This window comes from Chaetodon trifascialis, chromosome 9 (assembly GCF_039877785.1).
Source record: "Chaetodon trifascialis isolate fChaTrf1 chromosome 9, fChaTrf1.hap1, whole genome shotgun sequence".
NCBI classification, from domain to species: Eukaryota; Metazoa; Chordata; class Actinopteri; order Chaetodontiformes; family Chaetodontidae; genus Chaetodon; species Chaetodon trifascialis.
This window is the reverse complement of record NC_092064.1, coordinates 29,679,865-29,696,814: the sequence shown is the minus strand read 5'-3', so window position 1 is coordinate 29,696,814 and position 16,950 is coordinate 29,679,865. Positions and strand designations below refer to the sequence as shown.

The 16,950-nt window shown below is 49.1% G+C and overlaps 3 protein-coding genes across 3 annotated transcripts in view; 2 read left to right on the top strand and 1 right to left on the bottom strand.

Moving 5' to 3' along the window:
- spcs2 (signal peptidase complex subunit 2) overlaps positions 1–16,950 on the top strand; it is a 308,748-nt gene that overhangs the window by 152,375 nt on the left and 139,423 nt on the right. The window lies entirely within an intron of this gene.
- On the top strand, positions 1,168–2,160 carry or55e1 (odorant receptor, family 55, subfamily E, member 1). Its single transcript, XM_070969741.1, has one exon. It carries the CDS (start codon positions 1,168–1,170, stop codon positions 2,158–2,160), a length of 993 nt encoding a protein of 330 aa, XP_070825842.1.
- arrb1 (arrestin, beta 1) lies at positions 2,959–16,917 on the bottom strand. The gene is made up of 16 exons (XM_070970333.1): positions 16,654–16,917; positions 11,335–11,365; positions 11,033–11,093; positions 10,837–10,881; positions 10,342–10,538; positions 9,735–9,794; positions 9,514–9,581; positions 9,230–9,365; positions 8,489–8,573; positions 8,321–8,393; positions 7,919–8,056; positions 7,557–7,640; positions 7,173–7,196; positions 6,920–6,990; positions 6,583–6,631; positions 2,959–5,076 (listed from the first exon to the last, which is right to left on the bottom strand). Exons 1-16 carry the CDS (start codon positions 16,671–16,673, stop codon positions 4,971–4,973), a joined length of 1,248 nt encoding a protein of 415 aa, XP_070826434.1. The 5' UTR covers positions 16,674–16,917; the 3' UTR covers positions 2,959–4,970.

The following is a 16,950-nucleotide window of genomic DNA, read 5'->3' as shown; positions in this document are numbered from 1 at the left end:
CGAATGACTTTCGTCTCGTTTGTACTTTAAGGTTTTTCCTTCATGAACCACCATGTTTAAAAAAAGCTTCTAACGAGATTTGAGACGATTTTCTGTAAAGTTCAGTATTTGTGTGTGTGTGTGTGTGTGTGTGTGTGTGTGTGTGTGTGTGTGTGTGTGTGTGTGTGTGTGTGTGTGTGTGTGTGTTTCAGTAACGTGAAAGCATGTGCATGGCTGGACACGAGCAGACGTAAGTGATGAAATCTATTTTCTTGTGATTTGGTGGAATGAATGTTTCATGTGTGTAACGTGAAGGATTAAGAACTTCATCATCATCATCATCATCATCATCATCATCATCATCATCATCGGCAGCGTCTCTTTTATTTTCTTTTGTGGGACGCAGCAGGTTGTGCTCGTGCCTCACAGCAAGAAAGTCGCCGGTTCGATCCCCGGGCGGGGCCTTTCTGTGGGTTCTTCCTCCCACAGAGCAGAAACATGCTCATTAGGTTCACTGGTGACTCTAAACTGTCCTCAGGTGTGAGTGTGAGTGTGAATGGTTGTCTGTCTTGTGTGTTGCCCTGCGACCGACTGGCGACCGGTCCAGGGTGCACCCCGCCTCTCGCCCGCTGACAGCTGGGATAGGCTCCAGCCCCCCCACAAACCCGAAAGGGATAGGCGGTATAGAAAATGGATGGATGGAAACTCGCTGTTGTTTCTAATGAAGTAAAAACTGAAACTGAAGCAGCTCCTGAACAAAGTGTGTGTGATCTGCTCTGATGCTGACTGAATAACGTAGAGGCTGTTTGAAGTCAGGCGACGTTAAATCCAGACGGAGGGCAGGAAGTGAAAACTGCAGCGGACGAGATGGAGGAAGGTTCTGACTGAGCTGGTTTACATGAAGTCAGAGAGAAAAGGTAGAATCAGAGTCAGATCAGATGTCGGATGTGACGCAGCAGATGAACGACCAGCAGCTCATCAGACGGCGTCTGCTCCAGAAAACAAATCAAAGCTGACAAAAGCATTTAGAGTGTTTGTGAAAGTGTTTCCTGTGCAGAAAATCACTTCCTGCCCTCCGTCTGCAGCTCGCACCGCAACAAAGGCGTGCGTGGAATGACCGAAGGCTTCTGTAGGTTTGTCATGTGACTGTTGTGTCTGGACTGGCTCTGCGCAGGTGAAGCCGGCGTCATGTCGGAGGCGTTGCTGGGCAGGAACTTCTCCCACAGCACCTTCGTGTTCAGAGGTTTTCCCGAGCTGCAGAAACACCGCCGGCTGCTGGCGCTGCCGTTCTCCGCCTCCTACCTGTCAGTGCTGCTGGGAAACTCCCTGCTGGTGTTCGTGATCCGCCGCGTGGAGAGCCTGCACAGCCCCATGTACCTCCTCATCTGCATGCTCTGCGTCGTCGACGTCCTGGTGGTGACCGCCATTGTCCCCAACATGCTCCTCAGCCTCCTGTTTGACAGGGACGGAATCTCATTGGCCGGCTGCTTAACTCAGATGTTCTTCACTCACTTCCTGTCCTCACTGGAGTCGACGCTGCTGCTGGTGATGGCGCTGGACCGCTACGTGGCCATCTGCCAACCGCTGCGCTACACCAAAATCATCGACTCGTCCATGTTCGTGAAGCTTCTGCTCTTCACGCTGGTCCGCAGCGGCTCCATCATGGCGACGCTGGTCGGTTTGGCGGGCTCGCTGCGGTTCTGCGGCTCCAACACGATCAAGCACTGCTACTGCGACCACATGGCGCTGGTCAGCCTGGCGTGCGACAGCACAGAGAGGAACAGCGCCATAGGCCTCGCCGTGATCGTCTGCTTCGTGGGCGTGGACATACCGCTCATCTTCCTCTCCTACATGAAGATCCTGAGCGTCGTCACGCGGGCGGCGGTGGCCAGCGAGGACCGCTGGAAGGCCTTTCACACCTGCGGCACTCACCTGATGGTCATGATGTGTTTCTACCTGGTGGGCAGCGTCACGTTCCTCTCGCACAACCTGAACATCCCCATCCCGACGGACGTCAACACCTTCCTGGGACTGATGTACATTCTGCTCCCTGCGACCGTCAACCCCATCATCTACGGCGTTCGCACCAAAGAAATCCGAAACGGCTTTTTGAGGATTTTTAAACTCAGACTGAAGACAATGACGCTGAAAGTGTCTCCTGCTGGACAAGGACAAAGGTGACAACGTCCTGCTCCCAGTGAAACCATTCATGTGAATCGTGAGGTCGTATTCTCTGAAGTGAGCTCACCTTTCATTATTTATTCTACTTTTACATCAATGAAAAATGAATGAGTAGAAAAAGTCACTTCAGTCTCTTGAAGCCATCAAATCTTCTAACGTGACGTTTTTTGTTAGTTTCTTTAGCTTTAAGTATTCTGTAGTATTTGTAAAGTGTGGCAGCTTCATCAGTAAGAATTCATGTTGACCCTAAAAACACAGATTCGATTGATTACACTCAGTATTGATTTGGATTTTGCTGACAAACTGAAAGTCTTAAATTCTTATTTGAAATATGCGACTCAGCACAACTTTGACTCCAAAGACTGAAGCAAGACTCACAACCACTGGAGCCAAACATGAAGTTTGTCCTGCAGGTGGCGCCAGAGGAAAGGTCACGAGTCGAAAGGGGAGCAGGAGCGCAGGTCAGTGAGACAAACAGGAAGCTTCCATTCGAGGATGTGAACAGCTTCCTGTTTCAGCGCGTCCACAGCAGTATTGTCCCGTCCTGCAGGACGGTGGGGACAGTCTGGATCCTGTCAAAACTACTTCAACAACAGATCTGGTGTCTGAATGAAAGTGTTTTTCTCATCGAAGGAAAGAGGCAAACCATCAGTGATATCGACCAATCACACTTAGTCTCAGCTGAAAAATGCTCTAATCAGAGCAAGTTCTAACTGGACAAACCAATCAAAACGCACCGCTGACGTCATCTGTTCCAAATCTAGTCAGTGTGGTTTTACATCAGAAACATCATAAAACAGGTTGCCACAAATGTCCTTTTATTAAAGATGCAGTGGAATATACAGACTTCCTCCTGGCCCCATCAAAATAAAAGCCCATTGAAATATAGGTACAAACGAAGCAGATGTTTGGGTGTTTTTGATCTTGATCCCGTCAGATTCAGTCTGTCAGATAAAGAGTGACACGTCCTCTGTCCACACACACACACACACACACACACACACACACACACACACACACACACACACACACACACACACACACACACACACACACACACACACACACACACACACACACACAGTGACTGGGTTCACGTGGACGGACGTCTCAGTCTCTTTCTGCATTCACCTGTGAGTCTGCTGACACTCACCTGGATGGTATCTGATTAAAGGAGTGTTCAGGTGTTTTTCATCATCCTGCAGGTTTTCACTTGATTTCCTCTGTTTGAATTCTATGAAAATCAGCCTGCAGAGACAAATTCAGTCCTCCACCGGTGACAGAGTTCTGGTTTCATCACACTGTGATGCAGGAAAACTCCTCCTGGTGGTGCGTTCAAAGACTGGGGAGTCAGCTGGGAAACATTTAATTCAAGGGCCAACTTAAAACTGTTTTTGATGCAATGAAGAAGAAACTGAGAAAGGATCAGTTAAGAACAGCCTGAAGTCTGGACTCTGTTTAAAACATCAATCAAACAGAATCAATCACCAATAATCAAACTGTTCACTGACAGCAGCTTCATGTGTTCACAAAGCGGTGACCTCGCTCCATCCTCTATCGACGACTGATTCATACCCAATCATGATCCTCTCACCTGTTTACCTGTGGAATGATCCAATCAGGTGTTTCTGGAGCGTTCCACATCTTTCAGTCTGTGAAACGTGTCGCTGCGTCAGATTCACAATAAGAGATATTTACAGAAATCAGTGAAGAGCATGAAATATATTGACTTCAAGCTGATCTCAGGTCAGTTTGTGTCAGAGAGGATCAGATCAGCTGCTCACTTCCTGTTCGATTGATGACTTACACAGAGTCAGGGGCTCTAATGTCGGAGATTACATTGAAAAGTTTCGGTGCTGATTCCTGAGTTTCAGCTCTGATTAACCGCCTGAATGACGTCACTTTTTAAACTCGTTTCCACAAACACGTTTTCATCATCACCACTGAAACACTGAGGCTGAACACACAGCCGCCGCCGTCTACTCTGGAAGTAGAGATGTATGGGAATGAAGTGCAACCGGCGGCGGACGGGACGGATGGAAATACTGACGATCGTTTAGGAAACAATCAACGTGACAACAAACACTACGATGCTTCTTTAAAATCAGGACCGTCCTCTACAAAGGTTGATTATTCATGACGTTAATGGATCGTACAAAGTATTGATGATTTCATGCAAACTGGGCCACCAGTTCCTCTCAGCTGATTGGTGGCTCTCTGACGGATTCTGGTCCTCTCAGTGCGTCGGGACGTCCTGCAGATGACTCGTCCTCCGGTGTGTCTGCAGCTTCGTCCTCGGCAGACTGACGGTCAACAAAAACCTCCGCCAGCTGAAGTCCGTGTTGCGGCTCGAGTGACGAACTGTCCCAGATCGAGTGAAGCTGGCAGTGTTAACGAAGACCCTCTGATACGACTCATCGAAACTAATCTCAACATAACGTTACTGCTGCTCGGTCCCTAATGGAAACACACAGAACAAAGTGACATTAGAGGCATGCTACCAGCCGCTGTGACCGTGCCGCGGCCGCCGGCCGAAGCCTCCGACAGACCGGCCGGCTGGCCGGCGAGGGAGCGAAGAGCCGCTCTGCCTGAAAACACAACTGATGGCTACGCCGCAGTACGCTAGCTTTGACACGCTGGCAGGACGCAGAGAGAGGACGAACATGAATGAGAACACAAACACGGCACCGCCGAGTGTTTAAAGGGTGTCCAGACTGTGGTTTGACCTAAAGGTGACCTCCGTTAGCTCCACACTACAAACAGCAGCGAAACAACAACAGCAGCAGCGGTGGCAGCGACGCTCAGCGCCTTTATCTGTCGTCCAGTTTGGGCGAGTCCACCGGTTCCTCGTCCTCGTCGTCCTTCGCGCCGATCAGCCGCTGGCGGGCGAAATCTTCGAAGATGATGTCGTCGTCGCTGAGAGAAAGGAGGGAAAAGGTTGTGGAAGTTAAATTGCGACAAAACCATCAAAGAAACATAAAAAGTGCAGATTTAAGATGCGGCCAGGACGCAGAAAGAAAGAAAGAAAGAAAGAAAGAAAGAAAGAAAGAAAGAAAGAAAGAAAGAAAGAAAGAAAGAAAGAAAGAAGCTGAGATGAGAATTCCTCTGTGTTCCACAGAGTCAGAGGAGGATATCAGAGATTAGCTTAGCACAAAGACTGGAAGCGGGGGGAACTGTTAGCCTAGCTCCAGCTGTGAATGCTAACTGCTAACAGTCGTGAGTCCATCACAGCCCGATAGATCTTCTTCCTCTGAGCCGTCGAGGCTCACCTGGTTACTTCATTACCTGCACCAATGAAATAAATGTTGCCTTCAGTCCGTCTGAAGAGGAGAAGCTAACTTTTAGTAACTAACAGTGTAACCAGAGTTCTCTGAGGTCCACGTGTTGGACTGTGATGAAGGAGCAGCCGTCTGACGGTCTGTACACAAAGCTTCAAACGTCTCAGCTGTGAAACGCAGAGCTGCTGTTTGTCGGCTCTCGGGAGTCGTTTTCTGAGGCTCTGCTGACAGCAGGATGACTTTCCAGCTTACAGCCCATTTCCTGCAGCGGCGGCATTAAGACGCATTAAGGCTGAGACTCGGGAGACGAGTCCATCACAGTTAATGCTTCAGGCCGAGAGGAAACCCTCTCTGCTGCCAGGCAGACAGACAGACAGGAGGACAGACAGACAGGAAGACAGGAGGACAGACAGACAGACAGACAGACAGACAGACAGACAGACAGACAGACAGACAGACAGGAGGACAGACAGGAGGACAGACAGACAGACAGACAGACAGACAGACAGACAGACAGACAGACAGACAGACAGACAGACAGACAGACAGACAGGAGGACAGACAGACAGGAAGACAGGAGGACAGACAGACAGACAGACAGACAGACAGACAGACAGACAGACAGACAGACAGACAGACAGGCAGACAGACAGACAGACAGAGAGACAGGCAGACAGACAGGCAGGCAGGCAGGCAGGCAGACAGACAGACAGACAGACAGACAGACAGACAGACAGACAGGCAGACAGACAGACAGACAGACAGACAGACAGAGAGACAGGCAGACAGACAGACAGACAGACAGACAGACAGACAGACAGACAGACAGACAGACAGACAGACAGACAGGAGGACAGACAGACAGACAGACAGACAGACAGACAGACAGACAGACAGACAGACAGACAGGCAGACAGACAGACAGACAGACAGACAGGCAGACAGGCAGACAGACAGACAGACAGGCAGACAGACAGACAGACAGACAGACAGACAGACAGACAGACAGGCAGACAGACAGACAGACAGACAGACAGACAGACAGACAGGCAGACAGACAGACAGACAGACAGACAGAGAGACAGGCAGACAGACAGACAGACAGACAGACAGACAGACAGACAGGAGGACAGACGGTGCTTACTTGGTGTCAAACTCGATCAGGTTTGTGTCGATCTGAGCTTCATCTGGAGCTGCAGCAGAGAGAGAGAGAGGGAGCGGGCGAGCGAGCCTGGTGAGACACTGAAGCATAAATCTGATTTTTATCAGATCATCTGTCAGCCGCTGTCTCCTCCAGACAGACGCTGGTCTCACTTTGTCTCCATGAAAATCAGCTAGAGGAGACTCAACTCTGCAGGACGGCATCAAATCTCAAAGTACTACAGTACGCTCAGAGCTGAAGTATTAGTACACAGAACATAAAGTTCAGCCCAAAGGCGTCTCTCGAGCAGCCTGCGGGGACAGGGACACGCTGGACTTACCGTCTCTGTAGATGGACTCTTCCAACGGCTTCGGGTGCATCAGGGTGAAAGGCAGCTCGACAGAGACGTCGCTGAGAGACAAAAGAACACGATCACAAAGACAGCAGCGATGCCCGTCCATCAGAGACATTCACCTGTGTTAGCCTTAGCCTTAGCGTTAGCGTTAGCAGGGAGCTCGTTCAGTGACATGTTCAGGTGACCTTTGGAAACCTCAGTGTTTGCTTTGTATCAGTGACAGAACGTGAAAGGTTACCTCGCCGCCAGATCTCCCAGGAGCCTGAAATCAATAAACATTTCACAGCTTCAGCGTCAAAGCGTCATCATCATCATCATCATCATCATCATCATCATCATCATCATCATCATCACGTGTATCGACAAGCTCGTTATCATGCTGAACGCTTTCTGTACAAAGACGTTTTGGATGGATGCAAATCAGAGTGACTGACGACCATGTGACATAATGAAGTATTTTAAATAATTAATCAGGACAAAACTCGAGTTTACTGTCCTCAACAAGGAGGAGACAAAAAGCAAATGAGACATTTATCTGAAAGGACATCACTGGGACTTCAAAGCGTCCTCAGCTGATAATGCTGACTTTGTATTTGTTGGACACAAAGCAGAATGGACTGACCCGCCTCGCGACACGACCAGCTTGACTTTGACTTTGTAGGACACGATGATGCCGAGGATCTCCTTATTGGCTCCTTCTCTTAACCTGCTCCAGACAGAAACGTCCAGTCAGAAAAGGGCAGAGAGACATTCAGAGCGTTCGGCTGCAGGTTGAGGACACCTGGATCTGAGCTGAAGAAAGACGCCTCATAGAGTGAGCTGATAAGGTTAACACTGCACCTGAAGCGTCCCTCAAGTGTCCCTCAAAGATCTCCAAAACATCCTAAATGTGTCCTCTGTCTGCAGTTCTGACATGAAGGCCACTTTCTCTTTAGTGTGAGGTCCAATCTGGACGCCGTCCTTCAGGAGTGCTGCTGGACTCACAGTGTGCTGGAGGCCAGGTTGGTGTCCTCGTGCTTCAGTTTTCCGTCCAGAGCGAGGCCTCGTTTCTCTCGGTTGTTTGCCAGAAACGGAGTGAGAGTGAAGACTTTGCAGAAAGTTGAACTGGGAGCAACGACGTCACTGAGGACAGACAAATATCTGCGTGGTAACTTCAGCTGGAGACGGCGATCAACTTCAACAAGTCAAACCAGAGGACACATTCACATCATTTCAGCACTTTATGGACTTCAAAGGTCCCTGAAGGGGTCACAAAGGAAGTCCTTAAAGTGCTCAGACAAAATGGACATTTGAATGATTTGATGGGGACACTCAATCTGCAGAGGACAAAGACCTGATGCAGCTGAAAGCTCAGCGAGGAGCCGTGTGGTGAGGAAGTGGACTCACTCTGACTCCTCGGTGGCCACTGGACATTTGTACTGGGCCGTGTTGAAGAGACAGATGTCTGCATACTGTCGCACTGCGGAGACACAACGCCAGCCATCAGAAACAGCTGCTGCACAGGGACACAGGGACACAGGGACACAGGGGCAGAGGACAGGTGCTCTGGACTACCTGAGATCTTCATCTTCTTCACGGTCTTGTTGGTGTTGTTGGTGACGTGAACGTTGACGCTGATTGGCTCCCCGTGATAGTAGATCTGCAGACAGAGACAGAGGACAGAGGACAGAGGACAGAGGACAGAGGACCTGACAATCATCATCTGAGGATCAGCTGAAGAGAAGACGATCACTGATTGGTCCCACAGAGGGGAAATCTGCAGCGTCACTACAACAGTACGAACGAAAGAAGTCAGACAGACAGACTGGGGGTGAAGGAGTGTCCTGCATGGGGCGGGACATGTTCTCCATCGTCCTCCTTTCTCCTACCACCTCCACTGGGTGGAGGAGCCCCCCAGGACAGAGCTGGTCTTCTTCACTGCTATCACGATAACGTCCAAGAATGCACTCGGTACAAAGTCTGGCCTCATGCTAACGGCTAACTGCTCACTGTCCTCGCTGCAGAGCTGTTTGATCGTGACGTGTCCAGAGTTTCACCATCTATGATTCAGAGCCTCCACCTTCCCCTCCTTCATCCAACACAGCGTTCATGTCCAGAGTTAGCGTCACTTAGCCGTGTCCCCCAGAACAGCATAATGCTAAACGGCAAGTATGCTGAGTCAGCACTGCTACATCATCCTTCCTTCCTCAGCTCACAGGGGACATCATGGCTGCACTCAGGATCCCCGAACGTGACTGTTGTTAGTGTGTGTGTGTGTGTGTGTGTGTGTGTGGGGGGGGGGGGGGGGGCTGTTACCTCTTTGTCCAGAGAGGCCTCCAGGTGCAGAGGTTTGTCCGACATCAGGAACTGTCTGGTGGTTTCTGCGGTTGGCTGAGGACCAGGTTTCTCCGGAGCGTACTGCACCTTCCGGATCACCAGACGCACTGAGTTCCTACAACAACAACAACAACAACAGACTCTGAAGCCTCTGCTGCTGAATCAGCATGCAGGATTCAGTCTGGATTACATCAGAGGCTTCCCTCTCTCTGCTGAAGCACAACTTCATCTTCATCTTCATCTTACTCAGGACTCACTTTTACCTTTTGTGGATCTTTTCTTCGACATTTTCTGCACAGAAAGCTTTCACTTCAAAGTCGACTCCGCAGGCCTGCAGACACACGACAGCAAGAAAATCAGCTCTTAAAGTCGATGCGTTGATTCCTTTGAATACTTTTCTAGCTAAGAAGACAAACGTGGTTCTCAGGAGGAAGACAGTTCGTCCCACCCTGCCTGAAGTAAAGTAAAAAGTGAGCGTCTTTACCTTCCCGGTGTCCTCCGGGCCCGGCTGCAGGGTGACAGAGCACGGCAGGTTCAGAGGAATCTGAAAGCAAAGCAGATGAAATGAGGGCTGCCAGCAGTTCTTCACAACATCGTTGAGTCCTTTTTCAAACAAAATGTTCGATCAAACATGACCACCAATCACAGTCTCACTCTACAGCAGCCAATCAGATTCAACCATTATCATTTGCAAGAACTTGCGATTTTGTCCAGTTCTCCCAATACTTGCACTTTATTTTTTGCTTTTTTAACTTTATTTTTCTGTCATGTGAGATGTTTTTACATTCACCAGCGTTTTCTCCTGAAAACGTGCACCGTGCAGACACGATCAGAGGGTTTCCAGCCTTCGAAGGGGTTTGTTCCCTTGAAGTCGTCTTCAAAATGTTCCAACAAGCAAACTAGTCTCAGACAGCTGTGTCTACCTGAGACGCACTGCTGCCTGACAGAATGAATTCAGGGCTCAAAAGTCTCCTGAAGGTTAATCATGTTGGACGGCTCTTTCCAGAAGATTTCTCAATAAATGAACGATAAATAAAAAATAACAACATAAATAATAAATCGCTCTCTGGTCACTAAACACGTCTCAGTACCTCGAAGGTGAACGGGTGGGCGTGTTCTCCCAGTTTTTTAATCAGGCGTTCCTGAAGACGAGTCAGACTCTTCTTCTCTTCGCGCAGAGGAGGAAACGCCTGGACATTCGCCACAAACAGGTCTTTCCGAAACGTCAACCCGAGGACGTCCAAATCCTCACGACCGTAACGGAAGGCACAGGTCAGAGTCACGAACACTGATGGGAACAAAAACCACATCCTGATAAATGATCAATAACTACAATCATTAACACATCCTGGACCTTTCTCTGTACTGGACACGCAGATATTAAACTGCTCTCTGAGGAGGATTTACCTATTCTTAAAATGTCCCTTTAGGTCTCTGTTTGAGGCTTCAGGTTTTCGCCTCCCTGAGGGACACATGGATGGACTCCAGTATTTTACAACTCAGCATATACTTTCAGAATCAAAATACTTTGAGATCCCAGAGGGGAAATCTGGTGACGAACCAGGCTGCAGGCTCAGATGTCTCACCTTTCCGCTCCTTCAGGTACTCTGGGTCAATCAGGACGACGCCATCTGCAGGAAGTCAGGAGGACAGCGTCAGAGGATTTTTATTCTAATCAAACCCCAACTGAGATCAGCTGGACGAGCCAATAACGAAAGAACGCTTCAGTATTCAAGTATTTTATGACTGTTAATCATTAATAATTTGTACAAATAATCTCACCAACAGGCTCCACCAGATCCACGTGGTCCACAAAGTCCCTCTTCCCCAGGTAGACGGTGAGCTGAGGGGGGAACACAGCTGTCAGATCAGCCAATCAGAATAAGCTACAGGCACAGCAGACAGCCAATCCCAATCAGCCGTCAGTGCAGCAGACGTCTATAAACGTCTTCTGAGGGTCCAGATTCTTTCTCTGTGAGCGTTCGCAGCTTTTGTTTGGTTGTTTTTTGGGGGGAATTTTTCTCTGACGTTTCATTTGCTTTGAGGTTTTGAGCAGGTTGAACGTGAAGAAGAAGAGGACTTACCTTTCCATTGGGACTGGCTTTCTTAAACACCCTGAAAGTAAACAGAGACAGAAAAGCAGGACGTGTCGGTGAATCTGGACTGTGCTGACCCGAGCAGCTGTTTCATGTCAATTCACTTTTACTGCTGACGTTTGTTTGATGGTCAGAGTTCAGCGCTGAAATATTTCCAGATGTGTTTCCTGAAGGTCGATATCTCAACATCGTCATGGATGGATCTGCTCTATCCCAACAATGTCCTTTTAAAAAAAAAGATAATGTGCACATTTTCCCAAAGACTTCCTATTTGTCCTCACTTTTCTAAATGTCTTTACCCACAAATCTCTGAAGGGAGTCCTGTCAGTCATTACTATCATCACCACCACCACCATCATCATCATCATCATCATCATCAGCAGCAGCAGCAGCAGCAGCAGCAGCAGCAGCAGTTTCCTGTCTCTGAGCCTAATGCTGTCTGACATTATTACCCCCCCTGTTAATGCTGTCATAAATTAGCTGCTGCAGCTCCATTAGCTTTCAGCTTCCTCCAGAATGGACCTTCATCAATCAGCAGCATCAGGGCGCCGCTTTACTGGAAACCACTGGGACTCTTGGGAGCTCGCTCAGCATGAGATTAGCTGCTTGCCATCATCTCTGCAATTAGTGCAATTATGTTTGAATGAGCAGCTCTCAAATCACAAATCAAACATAACACATCAACTGTACAACAACTGTGGGACCATTAAAACAGAGAAATGACCAAAAACTGTCTTATATCACAGTAAACTGAATCTCAGGACATTAGAAGACGTCACCTTTGACTCTAAGAACCTGAGACGGACATTCAGAGGATTAAAGAGAGTCAGTGACGAGGAACCATCACAAAGCCTGCTGGCAGATGCGAACGCAGCCTGAACAGCACTGCAAACATAACTCAGGCGCAGGATTAAGACCACGGGTCACCACCAGCTCCCGCCATGGACCAGAAGACTGGAAGCAGAGATCCAAACAGCACAGAGACGTTAGCCAGTTAGGAGACTTGCAGAAGCTACAGAAACTGCCAAAGAGGACCTGGATCAGATGTGGAAGGTGAAATCCACAGTGGTCCCAGTGGTGGCAGCAGCATGAAGGACTGCAAGCCCCAAACTGGGAGAGTGGATCCAGCGGTGTCCAGATCCAGTCCAGACCCCTCAAACTGCCAGGCCTCCAGCAGAAGCCCCGAGCTGGACGCAGCACGCCTTAGCGTGCGTTTGTAAGAAGATCCTGAAAGCTTCACTGTCAGAGCACTTAGACCCGCTGGCCAGAGTCCAGCAACACAAAGAGGAAGACGAAGGAGGACAGAGGCACTAAACGTGATTAAAGATTCATCCACACGGCACACGAGGCGAATATGGAGAGGACAGAACAACGGACGAAATGATGCTGAAAAACTGACAGAGGAACAATGTGGTTTATGTCAGTCAGTCCGACATTTCAACAGGTCAGACCAGGAAGCACACACAGCTGTGAGAACATGAGCCTTCACCACCTTAAAGCAGTCCTCAGGTGAGTCTCCTGTCCAACAATCGTCCACTCTGAATCTGCTGCTCACAGATATCCTAACGAGCTTTTCAGTGGCAAAAACAAGTGCAAACGCTGAAAACCAAAAGTAGTAAGGTAAAGTAAACGTCGTTAACGTCGGTGCACGTCGACGGTCAACCGTCTGAAGCTTCCTCTCGATGTTCACGAAACAAACGTTCTCACGTCTGAGCTTCTTCTCTCCAGACAAACCTGGACAGTGGACGGTCGTAGGCCATGATCAGCTGCTCTGCACTGCACAGAACAGGCAGCTGTGCTAATGCTAATGCTAATGCTAGATGAGCGGGAGCATCAGACACCGTGGTTCAGAGTTTAAATGGGTCTCTTTAGGCCAGAGGTGAAGCAGCTCTGCCTCTGAGTTACATGATTAAAGCGTCTGAATCTTAACCAGAGTTTGAACTGTTTCACAATAAAAGCATCTCCACTTCCTGTACTGTGGTTCTTTTCATAGTTCTCCCCTGAGTTCAGTCGACTCAAAAATCGTCTCAGATTTGATGGTTTAACATTGAACTCCACAGATTTAAACCTTCATTTTTCATCTTTTTGTTGATTTTATTACCTTTTAATTTGCATTCTGAACACTTCACCTGCTTGTTTTTGTGTAATTCTATTCTTTGTAACTTCTGTGTTGAATGCAGCCCAGAAAGCACATGTGCATTTTAAGATGATAATAATAATAATCATCATCATCATCATCATCATCATCATCATGTCATAGAGGAAGGTGTTGGGATGTTCTCTCAGATCAGCTCGTTCTGTGTTGATGTTAAAGTATTTATGTGGCGTTTGTGTGAATGCTTCTGTGATGAAATCCTTCACGTTAAAGCAGCCGTAAATGTAAAGTTTGGACTCTTGTCAAGCGTCTCTTCTGTCAGTAAATGAAGTGTTTGTCGTGAAGCTGCAGAGCTTCTGCTGAGCTGATCGATCGGACAGAGAGGAAACACCAGCTGACTGATCAATATCTGATTGTTGTGTCAGCTCGCGGCCTGAAGACTCCCCCGACACTGAAACTACAGCAGAGCCTCATCCTGACACCTGAGGGCATCGTGACGCTTCAGGAAACGACGGTTTTCCTCCTTCCAGCCGACGCAGAAGCTGTTCAGGATGCTTTGACACGGATCCGTCGCCCCTCGCAGGATGTGGTTTCTGGTTTCTGGGTCAAACTGGGCTCTGTGGTTTGTTTCCTGTGAGGCTCCCAGTCGTCAGACCGAAGCCGCAGGCTGAAAGCGTGAATCACAGGTTTAGCTCACAGGTCTTTAACAGACCTGTCCAACATGAGAAACCCTCCGTCCTCGAGCATGCAGACAGACAAAAGTCTTCACAGACATGCTAGCGTCTCCGTGGGCTAAACGCGAACAGGCTGACGTGGTGACATCACTGATGGACAGAAGTCGTCTTCACAGGGCGGACAGCTGGACCAGGAGGACGAAACAAACCTGAAGTGAACGACCAGCTGGAACTCATGGACCGTTTGTCCTCTTCACAGCTGGGACGTCCTGCTTTGAGACAAGAGGCTGTAGCAGGTCGCAGTCAGTTCAGGTAAGGGCGGACCCTCGGGGGTCGGTCCCTTACAGGCCGGACGCCATCGTCAACCCCCGAGCTGCTGATCACATAAAGTGTCACTGAGTTTATTATCACAGCAGCTTTTAGCGTCAAGGCCGTCCAAATGAGACGGCCAGAAGACACAGAGGGAGCATTTAAACCGAGAGAGACGTGAAGCGGAGACACCACAGTGAGACAGACAGCGCTGGTATCAATAAAGTTTGGAGCATTAAACAAATCACTCAGTTCACTGCAGACAGACTGACCCGCAGAGGTCAAAGATGACGAGCAGCAGGAAGAATCAAAGCGTCGAAGACAAACGAGTTTTCTTTTGGACACTTTTCTCTTTATTGTTCCGTTTCGTTCACTCTGAGACCGACTGAACTGATTTTCAGACGTTTTTTGAAATCGATATTTAACTGTGAAACAGAGACGAGCGTTTGGGACCTGAACCCTCTCACATTTGACCATGTTTGACCTTTGACCTTTGCTCTTAAAACACACGTGTTGTTTTTGGCTTCCTGACACTTTAAGGTCTCTTTGATTTGTTGGAAAACTGGAAATGAAAAGTGTCCGTGAAGACGTCCATTCCTCCCTGACGTTCCTCGCGTTCTGTCTGTTGAAGGCTGTTTGTGGACTTTTTCTTTGACGCCGTTGTCTTCACGTGTCCTCCTCCGTCCTCGTCCTTCTGAACTTTGCGCAGGAGGTTTGGTGTGAACGAGCGGCTGGCAGCGGCGGCCGGGTCGACTCTGAGCTGCTCTGTATGTCTGACTGATCACTCAGCTCATTAATATTCTCCTGACGCGACGCGCTCGAATCATTCAGCCTGCAAACACACAAACACTCAGCGCTCACAAACAGGAGACAGAGACCAAGTACGAATGTTCTGAAGCGGTTCTGTGTGGAACCACGACGTTTGCACAAAGTTCACGGAACATCTGGTCTGCAGGTGTGATGTGATCAAACTGGACAGGAAGTCCACCAAGTCCAGTTCAGTGTACGAGCTCACTGAGCAGCTCTCAGAGGAATGAACGAGGCGCCATCTTTGGAGGCCGGATCCGGCCCGCCAGGATCCACAGCAGCCGTCCAGAGAAGCAGACTTCGATCCACAGACGGACCGGAGCTGCAAACTGATCCTCGGGTCTCTTTTCCTGCTGCTGATCCACTGCAGCGTCCACACGAAGCTGGTTCTGGCTCAGGTTTCATCCCGGAGCAGCGCGTCCCACAGCTCCACACTGAGAGTGAAGGCCGGTGTGGTATGACGAAGCCACAGTTAGCACGAGGCTCCAGGGGCGTCCGTCAACCGTCCACCATTTTGGTTCAGAGTGAAATATCTCAACAACCGTCTGAAGGCTCGAGGTCGGAGTCACGATGGATCCTTCACACTCTGCTGAAAGCTGATCTGAACCTCTCCGCTGTGAAGAACATGGACTGTGGACATCCAGTCACCCACCCTGACCTCTGACCTCTGTCTGAGTTTACATGTGGGGTTAAAAACCGCCGAGGCGTTCTGGGTAAAGAAAGTGACGAGCTCAGCTTCACTTGTCCAGCAGTCAATTCTGTGGTACTGCAGCGAGTCTGAAATGTCTGATTTTGTGCTGGCAGTGAAGGCACCACAGAGACAACTCTGACAGAAAACTACAAAAACGCGTCTCCCTTCAGGTCCTCATCTCCTCGTGTCTGAGGCGACAGCGAAACATCTTGAACATCACATGTTGGACCGCACACGTCTGTCACATGTTCCGTGATGTCATTACCCACCGTCACGCTTTCTGCTGCCAAATACCAGTTTAACCAGTCTGAGAGCCCAGCAACACCAGCAAGTCAACGCTGATGAGCAATTAGTAATGTAATTACTTTCCTAGAGAGTAACTGATTACTCTGCGTGCCACCCTTCTCTTCGTCTCCACGCTTCCTGTCTGTACTATCAAAATAAGGGCAGAAATGCCTTTAAAGCAGAAAAGCATCAGTGTGCTGCTCACAGACGTCACAGAGGTTCTGACAGAACGTTATATAACATTACACAGCGCGCACACACACACACACACACACACACACACACACACACACACACACACACAGAGTATGTGTTCCTCTGAGGAACAACAGCAGCAGAACGATGTGAATGAACCACACACACAAAAAGCTCTCTGTATAACACACACACACACACACACACACACACACACACACACACACACACACACACACATTAAATCTTACCTGGTTCCTTTATCCACCATCCTGACGACGCGGACGAGCCGACAGCAGCCTGACGGAGAGATGATGGAGGAAGAGGAGGAGGAGGAGGAGGAGGAGGAGGATGGAGGGATGCCGTCACCGTGGAAACTGAGGGGAGGATGTGTGTCTTGCTCGCTCGCTCTCTCTTTGTCTCTCTCTCTCTCTCTCTCTCTCAGGAAGTCGTCGTCATGCTGTCAGATTCTCCTCAGTGGGAGGAAAAACCTCCATCTGAGCTCCAACTGAACTGAATCCAGCACTCTGCTCCTCCTCCTTTAACCC

Coding starts and splice junctions, on each gene's coding strand:
- or55e1 (XM_070969741.1), top strand. CDS start 1,168: ATGTCGGAGGCGTTGCTGGGCAGGAACTTCTCCCACAGCACCTTCGTG.
- arrb1 (XM_070970333.1), bottom strand. CDS start 16,673: ATGGTGGATAAAGGAACCAG. Junction 9,582..9,734: donor GCCCGGAGGACACCGGGAAG/GTAAAGACGCTC, acceptor GTGTGTCTGCAG/GCCTGCGGAGTCGACTTTGA. Junction 8,394..8,488: donor GAAGAAGATGAAGATCTCAG/GTAGTCCAGAGC, acceptor GTGTCTCCGCAG/TGCGACAGTATGCAGACATC.